This window comes from Physella acuta, unplaced genomic scaffold (assembly GCF_028476545.2).
Source record: "Physella acuta isolate Inbredline_101_S28 unplaced genomic scaffold, ASM2847654v3 ptg000574l, whole genome shotgun sequence".
NCBI classification, from domain to species: domain Eukaryota; kingdom Metazoa; phylum Mollusca; class Gastropoda; family Physidae; genus Physella; species Physella acuta.
In genome coordinates, this window is record NW_026732093.1 from 278534 (window position 1) to 301007 (window position 22474).

Consider the following 22474-nt stretch of genomic DNA (forward strand, 5'->3'; position numbering starts at 1 on the left):
GTTGTTTGTGTAGAACATGAGTTATCTACTGAGGAAATCAACTACATATATCTACTTTATCAGCGATTTAATGTTTTCATGTTCATTATATTTCTTTTCACTTTTATACAACCTTCTGTAAATTTTTCTGCCTTCAAGTTCAAGAGAATCTTTAAATATAGTCATGTGTACTTCAGAAAGATTTAAAAAATTTTTTTTGTTATCCAAATAATAATATAAATAGTGTTAATTTTCCTAAAAATCGTGGGTATACTATATGAAGACATTCTACAAGAACAATGTTAGGAACAAGCATTCAATACAGCAGTGTAAAAGTTACATTTTAATTAAAAAATCATTCTTTATGCGACAATGCTGGTCTAATGTTGGCTGATGGTTACAAGACTATAGGAGCCGCCGGTGGCGTGTAGCTGTCTCGACATCTTTCATAGAATACCTTCAGAGTCCTATCTTTCACTACTTCCTCTATACTCATTTCTTGCTGCATTAGCTTCAATTTAGTTTGTTCCTTCCTTAATGATCTCAAGATTTCAACATCATCAGGTGCATCCAGTTTCTTCTGCCTCAGTTTTTTCACATCATCTGTAACTAACTCAATACAATGGCGGATTGATTGGTCCCGCTGGTCATATGATACCTGCATCTCTTCATACAAGCGTTTACATTCTGTGGAGACATTTACTTTGTCTCTGAAAGATTGTGTAGGAAGTGATGTGTTTAGGGCATGTATGATTCTGTCATCTATAAGCCGGAGCTTTTTTAATGCATCCTGGAATTTCATAAAGTCATCGCATGGAAGATACCGTTGTTCGCTGGGCGCCGCCATGTTGGTTACACCTTGACCCCTTTTAATTATTTTTTTAATACACCAAGAAATTTGGAATAGACTAGAGAATGTCATCTAACGGAATTTTCATTTTTCAACTAATTAAAAATGTAATTAAGCTTATTGTTTTCTAAAAAGAAATAATTTCTTAATGACAATTTAATGGTCTATAAAATATAAGATTAGCAACACTTATATACATTTTAATATTTATATTTTGTGAAACAATAAACAATTATTTTTAACTTCAATACTATTGAATTTAACTGTATTTTTGTGGGGTTTTTTTACTTTTTGAAAATATTCTATTAATGTGTTTTCCCTTTAAAAATTCAAACTACATATGGGAGATAACTAACACAAATTAATATTTGAAGTTAAACGATTCTAATCAAAGTTACAACGCTCAGTGCCAGAAGGAAAGCAATAATGTAGGCCTACTTATAGGCCGAAATTTCGGTCAAGCCCTAAACATGAACCCTAACTCAAATCCTATGCCCCACCTTAAACAAATCCTACATACCACTCCCCCCCCCCCCCCACACACACACACCTCAATAGATCCATAAATGATCGTTAACTGGCGTGGTTTAATACAGCTATCATCGATTACGTTTGCAATTTCAAATTATAAATCTCATAAAAACAATATATGTTACATTCTTAAAACCGATATAGCGACCCTTCCCGGCGCCCGGGGACAAACTTTCAATTTGGCGCCCCCCTCTGGAGCAAATTTTCAATTTGCACCCCCCTCATACTTTTGATTTGCACCCCCCCCCCAACTGCAAATATGCAGCTAAAATTACATTTTAATTTTTTTTTACAACCCATTTTGGCGCCCCCTAAGGTCGGCGCCCGGGGACATATGTCCCCCCCTCCCCCCCCCTCCCCCCCCCCCCCCCCCCCCATCGCTACGCCTCTGATAATATGCATTTGCGAATAACTTTTAAACACACTTTTTATGTTTTATTGTCTTTAACGTGTTTGTTTTATTCTACAAACTGTATTACATGTTATATATCACTGAGATACTGTAGCTTGTTCTTTTTTTTATACTGCAGAGATGGTAGTTTCGAATTTCATTTGACAGTAGAAAATACTGTAACATGAATATGAGGTATGTCTCGGTGCTGTTGCGGCAACAGTAGGCTACAAGTGCACTTGGATTTTCGCTCAAATATTAAAATATTCGATTGCATCCATTTCTTCACACAGATATTGGTTTAGTAGGCTCATAGGCTGAGAGAAATTTTAACTATATTAAACACTAGGAACTAGCGGTTTTTTAAACACTGTAACCATTGGCTGTACGTTTATATTAAGGGTATATTATTGTTACCATATTACCCGGGCAGATTAGGCTGGGGACAGCAACTCATTTAAAGATCTAAAGTATGATGGTATTTAAGAAGGGTGGGGGATCTGGCTTTTTGTGACAATGGGGAGTGGGGTAAAGATCATCATTAACAGAGTGACGTCGTTTAAATGGTTTCAACTAACTCTGGCCCAGTGTTTCTTCCAAACTTTCATTTTTCGGGGGGGGGGGGGGGCGGACACTGGTAAAGTATGTTTTCTATATGTTTTCTATATAAATTCCATTTTGTTGGGGGGGGGGGGGTGGACCTTCCCCCACGTAGATTTGCTGTTTAAATGACAATAACTTAGAATAACTATTTTTACATGTTCATCATGTCTACATGGATGAGGCTCAGTGGCGGAACTAGAAAAAAAGGGCCACCCCGCAAAAAAAAATTCTGGGCCCCCCTTCTGTATATATATATATATATATTGTAACGTTTTTACTACTCTCAAAATATGCTGTTCTATTGTAATATTCTTGCTTCTATCAAATGTAACGTTCTTCTTCTCTTCTATTTCACACTCTCAGTCACAGTCACAGACGATCAAGAATGAAGAATAAGCCGTCTTCTGCAAATCTTTATTTGACTATCTTTCTTGAGCGGGAATTGTCTGTGTAGCGCGCATCTAACAAGACTATAGCGCCAATACGTGTGCTGCATAAATTAATGGCTAGGGCCGTCGTTTCTCCTTCTCCTCTAAGGCTAACCCACCGGTTTATATACCCCACCCGCGAGCGTCTCGGATGACACCTTGCTCTTGGCACGAATTCTAACGCCTACCTGTGAAAATTTCCCCCGCTTTTGTGCTAACCGACCCCAAATAACCCTATATAAAAACTTAACGCGATCTCCTAAAATTCTAATAAGCTTATCCTCTGAAACCACAGACAATTCCCTTTACAATGATACAAATTACAATAAACATCAATAAGTTGTTCTTCAACAATAATACTTCAAACATGCAAATATTGTAAAAATATCATCAAATACACCTAATTAAAGTAGATTTCCATGATATCGGCTTGCTCCTAACTAACACTAAGATATTCTAATTAAAGATCAAGCTTGGCCTAATAGTTCTTCCAATTTTCATGCTATAATAACAACTATTTATTAAGATATGAATTTTTCTTCTTGCCCTACTAAGCACAATTGACTGATTTCTAACGAATTCACTACAATATATATATATATATATATATATATATATATATATATATATATATATATATATATATATATATATATATATATATATATATATATATATATATATAATACAAACATTGTATACTTATTTCTTGCCCGATCGGGTTTTGAAGAAAAAGAATTTTTTTTTTTCCGGTCAAAAGAATATAAAACATGAAAGCTTTGTGTGTGTAATGGTTTCTCGTGTTATGTTTATTTTTATGTTTTTTTGTATTTATATTATTTGTTTTAAATATATTTCCAAATTATGCTATGTCATTATTTAGTATGTTTTTTTTAAATAAGAACTAAGAAAAGTAATTTCTTTTTTGTTTTGTTTTGTACAAATATATTAAAAGGAGCTTATGAGCACCCCTATTTTACAATTTAAAAAAGGGAAATAAGTAATGGAAGTGTTCTTAACGTTTGCCTATCACTACAGCTCAGGCATATAGTTTTTTTTTTAAACGCAACATCATGTGTTAGCTACTGTATAACATCACTACTGTAGTAGATCTGTTTTTATTTACAAAAGCTTTTACCGTCAAGTCAAAAATGCAAGAAAGTAATTTTTTTTAACTATAAAGAATGTATTATGGTCGGCGATGGGCCCCTAAATGGCGTGGGCCCCCCCGCAATGCGGGGTCTGGCGGCACTGTAGTTCCGCCCCTGATGAGGCTGCGTTAAAAGGATAGATTGGTTCAGAATTGAATTTTGAATTAAAATTACCATATAAAGATGTAATACTAAGGGGCGCTCGCTGGTTTTTTTTTCAAGTGAAATTGTTTTAACTCGTTTTAAGGGGGAAAAAATATTATTATAGGCATAGGCCTACTATGCGAAACTACAAAAGATAGCCCCATTATTTCTCGACTGCTGGCTACTAAAATGCTACGAAAAGTTCGCTGCAACTGATGTTTACAACACGCATGGAACATTGGAGATCTAAATCGTGTTGATAGATTTCAGTTTGAAATAAAAGTGTATTTTTGTTCAGTTTTTTTTATTGTAATTTAAATTGTCAAAGCCAACGATACAAACAACCTAACCATGGCAGAATACGTACATCAAACGCTAGAGGAAATGATTCCTGAATTGGAGGAGATGAAAGAAATCGGTTTATTCACGGTCAAAGAGACGAAGTAAAAATTTTTTTTTTTACTTAGATCTAGAAATCTAGTCTAGTCTAGATAAAGATCTTGACTATTAGTCAGATATTGTTAGGCCTAGATTTAGACCTTTTCAGTTTGATAAATGTTAACTGATAAATAGGCCTATATCTTTAAAAATGTTAATAGAAGATTGGGACGGGGGTAATTTCTGTTAGGAGTTTTAGGACTAGACTAGACTCTAGTCTAAAAGTCTAGTCTAGAGTCACTAGACAACAGATAAAAAAAAATTGTGTTGCCATAAAAAACACTGCTAATCACGCTGAATCAGAATCTCTTTCATTTTTATTAGCCTATTCAACTGAGTTTGTAAAAAGCACACTATCTTCTGTTCTGTGGTGGAAAAACCTGGGATAATTTAAATTAATTTTAGATACCGATGTCCGATAAAGATTCTTCCGTAAAATAGGTGTGTTGGGTTGTTAGTAGTAGTATTGTAATCTCGACTAATTTTAGGGTTAGGCGTATGGTAGGACTAGGGTTGGGGTTAGGGACAGGGTTAGCATTGAGTATTGACATTAGCTAGCAATGTGTGTATTTAGTTAACTACCAGTAACCTAACAACCCTTTTTCAAAGAGCTGTATATCAAAAGTATAAATGGAATCATAGCACTTACAGTCCACCCATAACCATTTCTGTGTCAAACATTTGTTACATTGAATGGCCCATAGATAGAGATGAATTGAAAATAATCCAATGTTAACATGTCAACTTCAATGGTTCATTACAGCAAAGTTATGTTTTTCCACCACTACAAACTTAGTTAATAACACTGCTGTACAGATCAGTGATTTTTTAAGATAACAATAAGCTGGGAAAAAAGCATCTACCAGGGATTAAAAAATAACTGCAGCTAAAAATAATTACTTGTAGATTTTTTAGGGCTTTTAAAAAAGAAATGTCAGCATATGTTGCACAATCTGTATGGTCATACAATTTTTTGGCATAGAACGTGACATATGGCCATTAATTTCTTATAATCTTGCATTAAATTAAAATAATATTTTGATTAACTCGTCAAATTTTCATTAATCCCAATAAGGACACTCATGGACGTAACAGATAATAAATCACAGGTTCAGCCATCATATGTTGTTGCACGTATTTTGTAACATTTTTACAGATTTACTTTTATGGGGAAAAAATCAGTCTGATAGTATCAAAGGTTGTGGGTGGTTATAAATTAATTTGGCGAACATGGTGATTGTGGGTGGTTATAAATTAATTTGGCGAACATGGTGATTTATATGATCACCACTAAGTCAAGTAAATATTGCCTTCCCATAATTTTTCACCCAACCTTTGTGGTCAAATGGTAGGACAAACGACCATTAGCCTGAAGATATTGATTTCTGATAAATGTCTGACTGCAGGACGTCTATGAAGGGTACTTGACTCATGTTAGGGAAAGTAAAGGTGGCTGGGCTTGGTGTTGACCTCACAATACCATTATATGCAGAGGTCAAGAAGGATACAAACTCTACTTCATCTGCCCTATAAATCTGAAAGTGGGAAATTTATTATAGTTGATCACCATTTTTTGTTTGTTCATGAAGCATATTTATTAATCACAAACAGCCATTTACTTTAAAAAGTTAAATCATTAAATGGCATGCTTGGTGTAGCTTATTATCATCATCATGACATTAAATTTGGTAATAATTTACATTATACGAGAAGCAATTTTGTTTGCCAAAAAATTTGTAAAAAATATTATTCTTTAAAAAGTTAACTCTGATGTAATAATCTCAAAATAGAGATATGTTGTAATGATATCACTTTAAAAAGTAACCCTTTATGTTAATTAAATAAAAAATTTAAAAAATTCACCACGTGTATTTACATTAAAAGAACCTTATTTATAACTGGATTCCAACTAGATTTGATTCTTACAATAGAAAATTATAAATTATGTACTAAAACCCATTTCTTAAGAACAAAAATTATTTATGTTTGCTTTCAAGGCAGTTTTTTCTTCTGACACTTCTTTAGGGTAAATAAAATAGCTTTGGTACACCCTGATTCTTACATTTTATTAATCTAAATTTTGTTGTTATAGCTGGACTATTATTTTATAGCCTTGTTAAAAAAATTTAATGTTGTTTTTTCTTCAAAAACAAAATAATTTCAGAAATATTTTAAAGAAAAGGGAAAGTTATGAATACAAGTTGAGACAATTGACAAAGACAAAATCATCTTTTCTTAATTATATAGAGGTAATTATGTTTGTTAGAATCTTCTAGTTTATAATACTAGATAGTTAAAATGTTGAGTAAAGTTATATAAGTTGTTAATATTTGTAATTAATTGGTTTAAGTGACAGGAAATTATATTCTAAACCAAATTTTTGTTTTGTGTAATTTACATTTCAATGTTACCTTCATATTCATGCCACACTAGGTTACCTGTAGAAGGAAGACAACTAAATTTCTGAACATTACAATAATTAAAAAAAATTCGAAAGCTTAAGTTAAATAATTTAAATAACCATTTTACTTTTTACAGTATGAGAAAAAACTATTGGAGCTATTAAAGATCCGCAGAAAGGTAAAGTCTAAAAAAAAAGATTTTTTTTTATTGTTTGGATGACAGTAATCAATACATTTTTAATGTTTCTATTTTTGGCTAATTTGTAACATGAAAATATATTGTTTTATTCAGAAACTGGGTCAACACACCAAAAAGCGAGATGTGGAGAAGGCCATTGCAGATCGTATCCACAAGTTGTATAGGGTTAGTTTCTTACATGTGTACCAATAAATTGTATAGGGTTTGTTCCATACATATGTTCTGATAACTTGTATAGGGTTAGTTCCATACATATGTACTGATAAATTGTATAGGGTTAGTTTCTTACATGTGTACTGATATATTGTATAGGGTTAGTTTCTTACATGTGTACTGATAAATTGTATAGGGTTAGTTTCATACATATGTACTGATAAACTGTATAGGGTTTGTTCCATACATATGTTCTGATAACTTGTATAGGTTCAGTTCCATACATATGTATTGATAAATTGTATAGGGTTAGTTTCATACATATGTACTGATAAATTGTATAGGGTTTTTTCCATACAATTGTTCTTATAACTTGTAAAGGGTTAGTTTCATACATATGTACTGATAAATTGTATAGGGTTAGTTTTTTACACATGCATTTGAAAGAGTCAGGGATATTTTAGTTAAAATGTCTTATTTGCTACAAAAGTAGAGAATAGCACAACAGCTTAAAATAATGCTCTTATAATCAAATTTGAGAATAAATGGAACTATTTTAAGCTTAAAAATTGTCTTGTAAAATCTAGAAATTATTCTTAAAACACTGACATTTGTTCATTCTACAAATGCGAATTTAAATATGATAATGCTATATACTGATAAATTTTAAAATATTTTATTTTCAGCTTGTCACCTTAAGATTTTCAGTAAGTTTCTAACATTTTTTAATAATAATTAAGTCACGTTTCATTTTTTTTAAATATTAGAAATATATTTTTTCAAAGTCAATAATATTAATTTGTTTGTTCTTTGCAGGAAGATATATCTCTATGGGAACAACATATAGAATTTAGCAAAGTCATGGTAAGCTATAACCAATTTGATTTAATCATTATGTTGTGTGTGTTTTGGGGTGATGGTCTGTCTTTGTGGTTGGTGTGTTATATACTTTTTTGTGAAAATTAAAGAATTCACTTTTATTATCTCAATACAATGAAAGCAGTTAGTTATGTTTAAATTTAGGTAACACTAAATGTCACAAGATAATTTTTGTTTAGTTACAAATAAAATCTTGACTTATAAATTTGTTATCTCAGAATGAAAAAGCATATGTGTCTAGACTTTATGGGCAGGTATTGAAGATTCACTCACACAACCCAGGTTTGTTGAATACTATTTGTATTATTTATTTTTAAAAAAAAATCAATCTCAGTGGCAGAGTATTTGGCTGCTAACCTGAAAGTTTTGACCACACATCCCTTCATATGCCGAAGTCATGGAAATAGGTGAACTCTATGTGCTCCATAGACCACCAGGTTCAAAAGAGCTGCACCATTCTTCAAATCTTGATTTTTGGCAATAAAAACAGTTTCTTTTTCCTTCTCACTGTCTTTTTTTAAATAAGACATAACCTCGGAATATAAAATAATTTTCTTGTGTGATAAATCTATTTAATATATTGTATTGTATTCAGATCTGTGGTTGAAGGCTGCCCAGTGGGAGAGCTCTGATGAAGGGAATTCAAATCATGAACTGGCCAGGGAGATTTTACTGAAAGGTCAGAGGGTCAACCCAGAGTCAGAGTCCCTGTTTCTAGAGGTAGGTTGCTTCATCATTGTTCATTGTAATGACACATGTAGTATGTAGGCTAGCTATTTATGAAATTATCAAAAATAGAATAATTTTTGTAAAAGCTAGCTGTGAAATAAGAAATAATGCTGGTATAGCTTTTAACAAATGGCTGTGGATAACTATAGTCATCTGTTGAACAAAATTTAAAAAATACAAATTAGCTTTTAATTTTCCAAGATTTATCATACTCAATTTGTCTTATCTTTAGATGTTTTTGTCTAATCTTTAGATGTTTCGCATGGAGCTTCAACTAGCTAAAGTGTTAATCAAGAGAAAAGCAATTTTAAAGATATCAACAAATGAGGTATATTTATCTGCTTGATTTTCTTGTGGACTAGTCTTAACTTCACTTTATATGTATCTGTTGAACAGAAATAGTTTATTTTGATACAAATTTTCTTCAACAGACAAATGGAGAAAATGAACTTGCACCAGAGTTACGGCTACCCTTTATAATTTACAACAAATCAAAGGAAATCTTTCCTGGTGGGTTTGTAATATGTTTTAGCACCCTGTAATTAGTGGGTTAGGAAAAAAATTTAATTTTTTTTTTTTAAACTTTTAGTTTTGTTTTTTATGACTGGCATTTAATCAATGTAAAATTTCAAGTATTAAGTTTCCATATATAACATAGATGACTGACATTTTATCAGTTTAAAATCTTTAGTTATTAATTTTAAAAAAAAATTAGATGACAGCATTTTTCTTAATTTTGTCAGGTCGGGCTGATCTTCATTTGAAGCTTCTCATCATTTGCTGCTCAGTAAAAGAAGGGAGACCACTGCAAGATTTAATAGTGTCTGAGTGAGTTTTTTCATCAGTTATGGCCTTTGTTTTGTCCTGCACACATTTAGTTATAGTCTAATGTAAAATTGTTTGTTATTGCTGCCACTCTAGCTACCTACCAGGAGTGTTGTAATCACCAACTGTTAAATTTTCTTCACTCTGCAAAAATTGTATGAGCTTTCTAAATGAATTTTTGTTTCCATTTAGCTTGGAAGAATCTTACCCGGATAACCCTAAAGTTTGGAATGGATTAGCCTTAAGATATATCAACAAGATTAAAACAGTATCTAAAGGTAAGGATTAGATTTCAAGCAACTTTTTCTTACATCGATTGTTAGAATTAATGTGTCACAGTATTTTAAAAAGTACAGTGGTGTGAAATGCCTGAGATGTTAATCTTTAAATTTAATTTCTAACTTTCGGTACAAAAAAATGTTAGACAAAAGAGATGAATGTAAAAATTTTGAACTAATGAAGCTGCTATCAGTCAGATTGTTGACATGTGATGCACAGAACACTGTGGTTATTTACTGTAAAATGTATTCAACAGGGCACCGTAAAGAAGCAATAAGCAAGTGTCTGGCTGTCTATGAAAAAGCCTTAGAGAAATTGCCTAATGGTGAGTACATAATGGACTAACACAAATGTACCCAACAGACTAGCAAACAAGTTCAAACATCACTCATATGACATCAGTCATGTTGTGTCATACACACTTTGATTCACCCCAAACATCACTCATATGACATCAGTCATGTTGTGTCATACACACTTTGATTCACCCCAAACATCACTCATATGACATCTGTCAGTCATGTGGTGTCATACACTCTTTGATTCACCCCAAACATCACTCATATGACATCTGTCATGTGTTGTCATACACTCTTTGATTCACCCCAAACATCACTCATATGACATCGGTCATGTGTTGTCATACACTCTTTGATTCACCCTAAACATCAGTCATATGACATCAGTCATGTTGTGTCATACACTCTTTGATTCACCCCTAACATCACGTTCATATGACATCAGTCATGTTGTGTCATACTCTCTTTGATTCACCCCAAACATCACTCATATGACATCTGTCATGTGGTGTCATACTCTCTTTGATTCACCCCAAACATCACTCATATGACATCTGTCATGTGGTGTCATACTCTCTTTGATTCACCCCAAACATCACTCATATGACAGATATTTTGTATCATACACTCTTTGATTCATTCCATCTGTTCATCTTTGTGATCAAGTTTGTATTCACCCAGCTCTGATGGGTACCTGAATCAACGTCAGGGAAAGTAAAAGTGGTTGAGCATACACATTAATTCTCATAGACCATGGTCACTGAAATAGGTGAACTCAAAGGGCACTTTTTTTTTTTAAATTCCCTCTTTATGATTGTAAAATTTACACTTTTAGGTCTATACTAGAGATGGTTGTAGATTTTAATATACAAAACATAAAGCTGCTGTATTGTTGATTTCTGTTTATTCCAACAAATAATAGTTATACAAAAAAAGATGACTTCTATCATTATGATACGTTGTATCAACAATAAGCAGCGCAAAGAGGTATTTCTATGAACACATGATATACAGCCAAAATGGTACAGCCAAAATAAGGCACAATGAAAAATGCTGACTTAGAATAATGCACATTTAAGAACTGTAACAAAGGGTAATATGGGCTTAAAAAAATAGTACAGTTTCTAGGAAAAAGAGCTATTTCTGTGGCATAGAAAAAGAGCAGGTGGTTAATGTCAGATATAAGGTTTAGTTGGGGAATTAATGTGTCAGATACAAGGTTTAGTTTGGGGAATTAATGTGTCAGATACAAGGTTTAGTTGGGGAAAAGAAGTTAAATGTTAACAATGCGGTAAATCATCTATGTTAAAAATGGTTTATGTACACATTTTTGATACACCCAGGATGAGAGGATTTAAAACCTACCATGTTCTGCATATAACTTAATTATAAATTAACACATTAACATATTCAATACATATTTACATAAGCTTTATCACTAGGCTTAAAAAAATGTACAACATAACCACATATATTACTGGTATTGGGGTATCCACATTTTGCATCACAGTATCCATATGTAAGCTAGCTATCCACACTAAACATGTAAATGTAAGAATATTAAGTTCTTTGCTCTGCTGGATATCCACTTAAAGCACAGATTATTCTCATTCAACTCCACATATGGTTGATGAATGGCCATGATACATCAGTGATTGTATCCACTGTTTACACTAGGTCAATAAATGTCTATGGCATGTCATAGCTACCCTATAACTCACACCACTGAGTACTCACACAAATCCTGCGTGAATTTAAGTCTGGAGGTCCCGGGGCTGTTTGGGTGGGACCTTGTGGCGGGCTGAGCTGAGTTTCTGTAGTGGGACCCCGGCACATAACCTGACCCCGTGGTTGGGATCCAGCTCCTTTGGCCCGACCCCTGACCTGCGGCATGAAGGTGCTGGGCGTTAAGTATTTCCTGCGCGGGTGGGGTCCTCTTGTCTTTTTTAATGACCTGAGCGTTTTTGTCGTGGGTGGTGCACACTGAGCTAGGGAAGCCCGAGTCTTGGGAGTCTGTGCTGGAGGAATGTGACAAGAGGGAGTCTGGGCGATGGCTGGTGTCTGGACAGTGGTCAGCGGACCGACAGGCATCCAGGTTCCCCACACTGCCTTGTCTGGCGGGGTAGTTGAGGGGAGGGAGAGCTTGATGACCACAGTGGTAGCTGGGCTGAGACGAGTACACTGGCCTGCGGTCAAGCTGGCTGAACCTGGCCAGGTGGTTGGACACATCCACTAGGTGGTAGAGCTGGTAGAACTCCGCGTCCTCGCTCAGGGGAGGCTGGTCGTGAGGGTAGAGCCCCCGTCCTGGGTTCAGATCCGGGGACGTGCAGTCACCGTAACAGACGCCGTGGTAGGGGTGGGCGGAGACCATGATCTCCATTTCTTGGCTGGGGCCTGGTAGGAAAGCTGAAGAATTGGAACAAGTGAAGACAGAGTGCATCTGATTCTCACTCATGTGGCTGGCTGGCGTGTAGCCATCAGGGTGATACATGGTTTGGGGTGGGGCAGCTGGTATGTGGTGCTCATGGTGATACATGGTTTGTACAGCTGATGGTATGTGGCTCTCATGGTGATACGTAGTTTGGACAGCTGATGGTATGTGGCTCTCATGGTGATACATGGTTTGGATAGGAGCGCCTGGTATGTTGTGGTGATATATAGTTTGTACATGCCCATTGGCCATATCGCTGTCATGGTGATACATGTGGACAGTGCCAGCTGGTATATTGCTGTCTTGGTGACACATGTTTTGAACAGAAGCTGCTGCTGTATTGTTGTCATGGTGATACATGTGGACAGTGCCAGCTGATATATTGCTGTCTTGGTGACACAAAGTTTGACCAGTTTCTGTACTGTTGTCATGGTGACACATGTTTTGTGCCTGTTGCTCTGTTGATGGACTGACGACATAGCCCCCATTGTCTTTACCGTTCTGATAGTAAAATGTCTGGGACTCCACGGATAGACCCATGTCCCGCATCTTCCCATGGGGGTCAAACTTTTTTGTCAGAACCTCCTTCCTAGCTTTTTGTATGAACCTAGTGAGGAAACAATAGAATCTTCTGGAACTTGGTGGATGATGTTAAAAATATAACAGTATGTCATCTAGACAGTTGAGTTTACAGTTTAAAGTAGACCATAAAAATATGGTACATAAAAGTATCAATTTTTACCTAAATATAAATATGACCATATTTACTGTATGATAAAACAGAACATAAAAAAAACTTACCAGCAGTAAATAAAAATACAAAAGAGCAGAATGGTGATGACTGTTGGGATGATGATCCCAGCATAGAATAGAGGGTTCATCTTTAAGTCTCTAGGCAGACATAGAAGCTAGGGCAGATATAAGCTAGTAGACCAGTGGGTCTATGTGTAGACTTGTGTTCTCATCCAGTTCTACATCAGTTGGTGTCCATGGCCCTAAGGAAAACAAAAGTATCTCATGATTAAATTTTTTTTAATGTTAAGCTAAGAAAAGTAAATAGATTTTTACAGTATCAGGTGCTGCTTACATTTTACTGCGAAGAATGGCCGCCGTTATTTCAAAGTATTTTACATTGGTTAAAGAATGTGTAGAGCACCTATTCGTGACTATTCTGATGGAGAAAACAAGTTTCACTGGCCTTGCTAGCACCATCTCATACTAGCTCTAGCTAACACATATCCGGTGTGTCTTTTTTTTTTTTTACAAGTTTTCCCAGAATATTTGGACCTAGGGAACAACTTTTTTAAAAGTCAGTTGGAAACAGGAAAACGCTGTTGTTTAGTCAGAGGGGAAGGCACCGCTGGGGCAAATATTGCCCCATTAAATCAGGGGAAATAATTTCTCTCCAGCACACGAACTCGTGTTTGCCTGAAAACATCAACACTGGTCCCCGGCCATAACAATGGGGGGAGGGGGAGGGAGGGGTGATGACAAAGTCAATGGTTGAGGCGTGAGAAAGAAAAAAAGACAGGTGGCAACAAAGATTGGAATGTGTGTTCATCTAATTTTCACATTCCTCATTGCAAGCAGGCATATCAGCCATGGACCGTGGAAGGGGGGGGGGGGGGCGGTCGACGCGATACAATCTGGTTCATAAATACTGACCTACTAGCCCCGTCAGCGATTTGGCCAGCGAGCTCTAGCTGTTGTGGGAGCCGGTCAATCTATAAATCTATGGCCCACTAGAGCGTGAGAAATACACATACTCCACTGCACGATTTAAAAAACCTATTTAAAAAATCAATGAATATAAATCTGAATCCATTGCCATCTAATGGGACAAAGTTCAGGAACTGATACGGGTTATTTTTTTTATATTGGGCCGTAACAACCAAATAGAGCAAAGTATTTAGCACATTTTAAAAACTTGAAGAACTAAAACTACAAGGCCCCCCCCCCCCTTCTTTGTTTTATTGCTAGATAAAAATGAAATTAGATCTATAGGGCCTTTAGGCTGTAATTACTTTAAAGAATTTTAAAAAAATAAACTTTACTATATAAGGCCTATTTATATTCAATCTATTTTATATTTGAAGCTATTTAATATTTAACAACAAAAGTATGAGTAGATCTAGATATATATTTATAAATTTTATTTTTCAGTTTTAATGATAAACCAACATTGCGCCCCCCCCCCCCCCAATCATCAAACGGACCTTACTACTTTTACGTTTAGGCCTATTTGGCATTTGCTATGTTGATCCACACCGCTATTAGTCACTGTACATTTTAGACAAGAAACACCGTAGGGTGAGCTATCTATAATCTATACTACTCTACTAGTACACCTCTGTGTATTTTGTCTATGTATTCCTAAATAGCTTTACTTATATACACGTTAAAGGCTTCAATTTCACTGCCTCTTTCTCCACCCATTACACACACACTAAGTCTAACTAAACAAACAACTAGATTATACCGTTATCAGCCCTAGTCTAAGTGAACACATGTATTCATCAAAAACTTTCAACGAAAAACTTACTTGGCTTCTGCTTGCCGTCCCCCATCAAAAATTTGGTGTATCCGTGTCAAAGGTCACAATGCTACACACACACCCCGCTCAGACACCGCGTGCCAGCAAACTCTGCCTCTCATCGCTGCCGTTTTTATTGGCCCTTTTTTGAAACACGGCTCCACCTCCCCCCAGATTTTTTCCCAGCGGCGGATAAAGGTTCAATTGTTGTTGCTACCTTTAGAATTCGACGTCTGCAAATTAAAAACTTGTCGCCCGCCCGGGCCTTAAAACGTGTGTGTTTATACATGAATACAGGCGTGTAATTCAGCAGAATGGCCGCGGGCTTAGAAAAGAAAATGCTCTTTTCTTGCTAGAAATGATAGAAACGTTTTTGGTACTGATCCCTGAAACAAGATAAATGACAGTTGTTTGGTTTGGGATGGGTTAGGATTAGGCACCGTTAGAATAGGCTGTACAAGTGCAAGTTATTGAAAGGGTTGGTCATTTCAGCCTTGGAATAACGGGAGAAAGATGTTGGAGGAAGTTTTATTGGTTGCCATGACACCTCCCACCACCCCCCCCCTGCACCCGTCACCCAGTTGTTTTCTTTATTGGCATAATTTATCTATGTGATGGGCTACTTGAGTGGAGAGGAAACCGTTTACTCATTTCTAACAAGTTGTGCAAGTTTTGTCCCTTTGTTTGTCCCTACATTGGACCACAAGTTTTGTCCCTACTTTGGACCACAAGTTTTGTCCCTACTTTGGACCACAAGTTTTGTCCCTACTTTGGACCACAAGTTTTGTCCCCTTGTTTGTCTCTCTTTGTACCACAAGTTTTGTCCCCTTGTTTGTCCCTACTTTGTACCACAAGTTTCTTCCCCTTGTTTGTCTCTACTTTGTACCACAAGTTTTGTCCCCTTGTTTGTACCACAAGTTTTGTCCCCTTATTTGTCTCTCTTTGAACCACAAGTTTCGTCCCCTTGTTTGTCCCTACTTTGTACTACAAGTTCAGTCCCATTGTTTGTACCACAAGTTTTTCCCCCTTGTTTGTACCACAAGTTTTGTCCCCTTATTTGTCTCTCTTTGAACCACAAGTTTCGTCCCCTTGTTTGTCCCTACTTTGTACCACAAGTTCAGTCCCCTTGTTTGTACCACAAGTTTTTCCCCCTTGTTTGTACCACAAGTTTTGTCCCCTTATTTGTCTCTCTTTGAACCACAAGTTTCGTCCCCTTGTTTGTCCCTACTTTGTACCACAAGTTCAGTCCCCTTGTTTGTACCACGAGTTTTTCCCCCTTGTTTGTACCACAAGTTTTGCCCCCTTGTTTGCCTTATCTTTGGATCGACCGCTAACGTCAGGCGGGCTGACAGATAATTCATGGGGTCTGGTCTGTGGTAATGAGCGGCTATGGTTGTAGGGGCTGGTCAGTGATTGATCCAATCTGCTGACCAGTAGGCCTACATTGTGGTAACGGTGTATGGTAATATGAGGTCAGTGTATGGTCATACATTGGGGTCAGTGGATGGTCATATATTGGGGTCAGTGTATGGTCATACATTGGGGTCAGTGTATGGTCATATATTGGGGTCAGTGTATGGTCATATATTGGGGTCAGTGTATGGTCATACATTGGGGTCAGTGTATGGTCATACATTGGGGTCAGTGTATGGTCATATATTGGGGTCAGTGTATGGTCATATATTGGGGTCAGTGTATGGTCATACATTGGGGTCAGTGTATGGTCATATATTGGGGTCAGTGTATGGTCATATATTGGGGTCAGTGTATGGTCATATATTGGGGTCAGTGTATGGTCATACATTGGGGTCAGTGTATGGTCATACATTGGGGTCAGTGTATGGTCATACATTGGGGTCAGTGTATGGTCATATATTGGGGTCAGTGTATGGTCATATATTGGGGTCAGTGTATGGTCATATATTGGGGTCAGTGTATGGTCATACATTGGGGTCAGTGTATGGTCATATATTGGGGTCAGTGTATGGTCATATATTGGGGTCAGTGTATGGTCATATATTGGGGTCAGTGTATGGTCATATATTGGGGTCAGTGTATGGTCATATATTGGGGTCAGTGTATGGTCATACATTGGGGTCAGTGTATGGTCATATATTGGGGTCAGTGTATGGTCATACATTGGGGTCAGTGGATGGTCATACATTGGGGTCAGTGTATGGTAATCTGAGGTCAGTGTGTGGTAACATGGGTATATAGTGTGTTGTAGAGCATACAGGATCCCGTGCAAGTGTAGCTTCTACCGTCTTGTAAAGAGCTTTAAAAAAAAATTATATTTCTACATATATTCTACGTGAAGCTTCTATCGTCCTGTAGAGAGCTTTAAAAATATGTGTACATATATTCTACACAAAAACTGTGTAGCTTCTACCATCTTGAAAAGAGCTTTAAAAAAATTATTTCTACATATATTCTACACAAAACTGTGTGTAACCTCAACCTCCTTGTAAAGAGCTTTTTAAAAAATCGAAGTATTTTCTGTCTTCGTCATTCTTCTTTCATCCCGGGCTGTAATGGCTGAAGAAATATCTTTGCCCAGTTCTCCCCCTTGCACCTGCTACTCCTTGTTATCACGGAGATCGTGAACTGCGTCAGTTGTTTCCCCTGAACAACTAACATCTTAGTCACAAGATGACGGCCTGCTCAGTACTTGACAAAACTAGATGATATAGATTTTTTTTTAGACTATCGTATCAACATGGAAGTTTTAGCGGACATCGTAATATCAGGTCAAAAGATTACTGACATTTTGGTGGAATTAAGAGTTAAGTGTGTCTCTGGGGTGTAATTGCCACCATAGGCGTTTCATTCTTTGTAAGGGGCGGGTTTGCATATCCGTGTGTGTGGGATTCTAATCTACTAACTAAATAACGGTACAATGAAATACATTTGAAATAAAAATAATTGTTTTTTTTTTCTGGTTAAACTTATACATCGGATATATATATATATATATATATATATATATATATATATATATATATATATATATATATATATATATATATATATATATATATATATATATATATATTGAAATTGTAAATTAAAACAAAGTCGAATTATCTCCCTTTGCTCGTTTTCCTTAATAGTGTTTAAATGTTGGGTAAATCCGGTTCGAGCAACGTTTTTTTACGCTAGACCAGCAACAGCAGACTATAGAATCTAGAAATACATACAGACGCAAATCTAGAAATACAGTTTGACGCACACACAAATGACTTGATTCCACATAAATTTGTTTCTGTATATGTGATGTGGTCCCTGTGTCTGACACATGTACCCCCCCCCCCCACACACACACAGCCACACCACACACACCCACACAAATGACTTAACCCCACCTGAAATTGTTTCTGTAGATGAGATGTGGTCCCTGTGTCTGACAGCCCTGCTAGGTCTAACACAAAGGGCAGAACTCAGCCGGACGGAGTGGGTAGGTCATACATTTCTTTTCAAACATTCTCCCATGTATCATAAAATAAATGTTGTTATTAATTCTACATTTAATAGTAGATCGTTTACAAGTGTGATCTTTTGAGTATTAGGATATACATTCAACTTACCAAAATACAAAATAGTCCCGTCCCCCCTCCATAACAATGTCCAACATTTTTTGTCTACCTCAGCTGACCAAGTCAACACTACAGCTGTCTGAGAGGGCCATTCAGCTGGGATTTTTATCTGATGTCTTATACATACAACTGGTAGGTCTATCTTATACATACAACTGGTAGGTCTGTCTTACGTATGTCTTGTCTTACGTATGTCTTATACATACAACTGGTAGGTCTGTCTTACGTATGTCTTGTCTTACGTATGTCTTATACATACAACTGGTAGGTCTGTCTTACGTATGTCTTGTCTTACGTATGTCTTATACATACAACTGGTAGGTCTGTCTTACGTATGTCTTGTCTTACGTATGTCTTATACATACAACTGGTAGGTCTGTCTTATACATACATACAACTGGTAGGTCTGTCTTATACATACAACTGGAAGGTCTGTCTTATGTATGTCTTGTCTTACGTATGTCTTATACATACAACTGGTAGGTCTGTCTTATACATACAACTTGTAGGTCTGTCTTCCTTATACATACAACTGGTAGGTCTGTCTTCCTTATACATACAACTGGTAGGTCTGTCTTCCTTATACATACAACTGGTAGGTCTGTCTTCCTTATACATACAACTGGTAGGTCTGTCTTCCTTATACATACAACTGGTAGGTCTGTCTTCCTTATACATACAACTGGTAGGTCTGTCTTCCTTATACATACAACTGGTAGGTCTGTCTTCCTTATACATACAACTTGTAGGTCTGTCTTCCTTATACATACAACTGGTAGGTCTGTCTTATACATACAACTGGTAGGTCTGTCTTACGTATGTCTTGTCTTGCGTATGTCTTATACATACCACTGGTAGGTCTGTCTTAAGTATGTCTTGTCTTACGTATGTCTTATACATACAACTGGTAGGTCTGTCTTATACATACAACTGGTAGGTCTGTCTTACGTATGTCTTGTCTTGCGTATGTCTTATACATACAACTGGTAGGTCTGTCTTACGTATGTCTTGTCTTGCGTATGTCTTATACATACCACTGGTAGGTCTGTCTTAAACATACAACTGTTCCCCAGCTAGAATTGCTGCAGCAGCTAGGCATGGCTGAAGACCTGCTAGCTGTGTCAAGGCTGGCCACCAAAGACCACCCGACGTGTGTGCCATTGTGGCACATCAGGCTGAGGGCAGAGTCAGGGCAGGGGCACGACAAGCTGCAAGATGTTTTTCAAACTGCCACCAAACATGTCTCAAGAGAGGTGAGTGTCTCCGTCTTTTGTTGTGTTAGGAGGGGATTATAAACTACTGTTTGGGGTGCTGTGTAAGGAGGGAAGTATAAACTGTAAGAAGGGGGGGCGGGTATAAACTACTGACTCAGGTGTAATGTGTAACATTATAACTACTGACTGAATTTTTATCTTTTAACAGGATTCCTGGCCTTTGTGGGAATTAATGCTCAACTACTTAACCAACATAAATATAGAGGAGGTTCAGCCTTTAGTCATGGTAAGATGGTACATGGTACATTCACAGGTAGACTTTCAATTGGTCAAATGTCAGAATCTCAAAACTATGTTCCCTATTATTTGTTCCCTTGAGGAAAAAACTATGTTCCGTAGTATTTGTTCTCTTGAGCAAAAAAACTATGTTCCCTATTATTTGTTCCCTTGAGCAGAAAACTATGTTCCCTATCATTTGTTCCCTTGACCAGAAAACTATGTTCCCTAATTATTTGTTCCCTTGAGCAGAAAGCCTGTCGAAGCGTCACAGCTCAGCTGTGTAAGCCTGCCAAGGTCTGGTATCTCCACTGGTCATTTCAACACTGTGGTATCAAAGAACTGCGTCAAGTTTATAACAGGTCAGTTGTCTGGGTCATAGGTCAGTTGTGTCGGTCATTGTTCAGTTGTGTGGGTCATAGGTCAGTTGTTTGGGTCATAGGTCAGTTGTGTATGAGATAACAGGTCAGTTGTGTGGGTCATAGGTCAGATTTATGACAGGTTAGTGGTGTGGGATAATAGGTCAGTTGTGGGATAATTAACAGGTCAGCTGTGTGGGGAGATTACCTCTCATGTCATATAAAAAAATATTCCAATATGATGTTGGGGTGTGTGGGGGACTGCTATGTGTTACATGAGGTTTTTAGACCAACCTTTTTTTTCAGCTTAAAGTCTATGCGGCCTGTGAGTGCTGAGTTCTTTAGACTGTACATTCAGATGGAATCTTCACAGGTATGTTAGTTATGTACGTCCTACACTGTTAGCACTCTGTGACCTCAAGAAACACTCAGCCAACACTAATTAATGTATTGTCGTCCATCCTCTCCTCCCCTCCTCCTAATTGTACTGGACACACAGGTGGGAGAGAGTTAAATGAATTGCAACAAGCTGTCAGTGGCTATACCAGGGATAGATGGTGGGGCACCTGGTCAGGTCACTGTGACATGTTTTCTGGTGCAGTAGAGTTCATCTGGATCTCTGACTTCAGCTATTGGTTGGGTTGTGTAGCCAGGCTTTCCCCAAATGGTACCCATCAGAACTGGCTTTACTCAAGGCCAGAGCCAAAACTACTTGTAATTAATTAAGCCTAACCTTTCTTTACCTCCATAGAGCCTGGCATTTAACCTTTTTCTTCCCCATCTAGTTAAAAATTAAACATGACCTTATACGTGCAGCATTTGAAGAGGCAGTGGTGGAGTTTGGTCATACACAGTCTGGTAAGTTGGGTCTGGTGGTTTTAATTGTAGGTGTTTTTGTCAGGTTGTTTTAATTGTAGGTGTTTTGTCAGGTTGTTTTAGTTGTAGGTGTTTTGTCAGGTTGTTTTAGTTGTAGGTGTTTTTGTCAGGTTGTTTTAGTTGTAGGTGTTGTTGTCAAGTTGTTTTAATTGTAGGTGTTGTTGTCAGGTTGTTTTAATTGTAGTTGTTGTTGTCAGGTGGTTTTAATTGTAGGTGTTGTTGTCAGGTTGTTTTAATTGTAGTTGTTGTTGTCAGGTTGTTTTAATTGTAGGTGTTGTTGTCAGGTTGTTTTAATTGTAGGTGTTGTTGTCAGGTTGTTTTAATTGTAGGTGTTTTTGTCTTTTTGAAAGGTGTCTTTTCTTTTTTATTTTTCTAAGCAATTATAAAAGTGTGTGTTGTCTCAGTGCTTAAGTAAGCTGGTATGTTGCAGATGTTTTTGTATTGCATGTTGAAGGTATTTTTTGTGTTTTAGATCTTGCAGATATTGGTGATGTATCATGAATGTAGATGTGTGTTTGTTGCAGATATTTGTAGCTGATGTACCTCAGATATTTGTATGTTATGTTTGCTTATGTTTATTTGTGCATTGTATCTTGCAGATATTTGTTTTTATGTGTGTAATGTTTGTGTTGATGTTGCAGATTTTTTAATTATTTGTGTTGTGTCTCACATATTTTTGTGTTGTGTGTTGCAAATGTGTTTTGTACATTGCAGATATTTGGCTGAATTACATCCACTTTGAATCAGCTGTAGCCAAAGATTGTGTCAAGTCAGCAGAAATTCACCAGAGGGCGCTGCTGGGACTGGGGCCACAACAAAGGGAAAAGTTCATCAGAAAACATGTCTTGTACTGTCTTTAGCCTTAAACCATTTCAATCAATAAACAGATCAACATGCCTCTGTGGTTGTCTT

At 36.7% G+C, this 22474-nt stretch overlaps 3 protein-coding genes across 4 annotated transcripts; 1 reads left to right on the top strand and 2 right to left on the bottom strand.

Annotated features, from left to right (window-relative positions):
- Window positions 1-299: 299 nt before the first annotated feature.
- On the bottom strand, window positions 300-841 carry LOC131946871 (protein MIX23-like). Its single transcript, XM_059307853.1, has one exon. The coding sequence runs from the start codon at window positions 824-826 to the stop codon at window positions 377-379; it is 450 nt and encodes a 149-aa protein (XP_059163836.1). The 5' UTR covers window positions 827-841; the 3' UTR covers window positions 300-376.
- A 3436-nt stretch (window positions 842-4277) lies between these two features.
- Window positions 4278-22459, top strand: LOC131946862 (U3 small nucleolar RNA-associated protein 6 homolog). Its single transcript, XM_059307841.1, has 21 exons — window positions 4278-4520; window positions 6680-6764; window positions 7054-7095; window positions 7210-7281; window positions 7956-7976; window positions 8086-8133; window positions 8367-8430; window positions 8744-8868; window positions 9131-9205; window positions 9309-9387; window positions 9621-9705; window positions 9895-9980; window positions 10238-10306; window positions 18625-18698; window positions 18892-18969; window positions 19911-20090; window positions 20260-20337; window positions 20580-20689; window positions 20993-21059; window positions 21472-21544; window positions 22277-22459. Exons 1-21 carry the CDS (start codon window positions 4429-4431, stop codon window positions 22420-22422), a joined length of 1749 nt encoding a protein of 582 aa, XP_059163824.1. The 5' UTR covers window positions 4278-4428; the 3' UTR covers window positions 22423-22459.
- Window positions 11192-15353, bottom strand: LOC131946864 (uncharacterized). 2 transcript variants are annotated; one of them, XM_059307844.1, is made up of 3 exons: window positions 15254-15353; window positions 13513-13706; window positions 11192-13318 (listed from the first exon to the last, which is right to left on the bottom strand). In XM_059307844.1, the coding sequence occupies exons 2-3, from the start codon at window positions 13590-13592 to the stop codon at window positions 11998-12000; spliced, it is 1401 nt and encodes a 466-aa protein (XP_059163827.1). In that variant the 5' UTR covers window positions 13593-13706; window positions 15254-15353; the 3' UTR covers window positions 11192-11997. The 2 variants fall into 2 exon arrangements, with proteins under 2 accessions (XP_059163827.1, XP_059163828.1); XM_059307845.1 differs by lacking the exon at window positions 15254-15353 and adding an exon at window positions 13799-13966.
- Window positions 22460-22474: the final 15 nt, after the last annotated feature.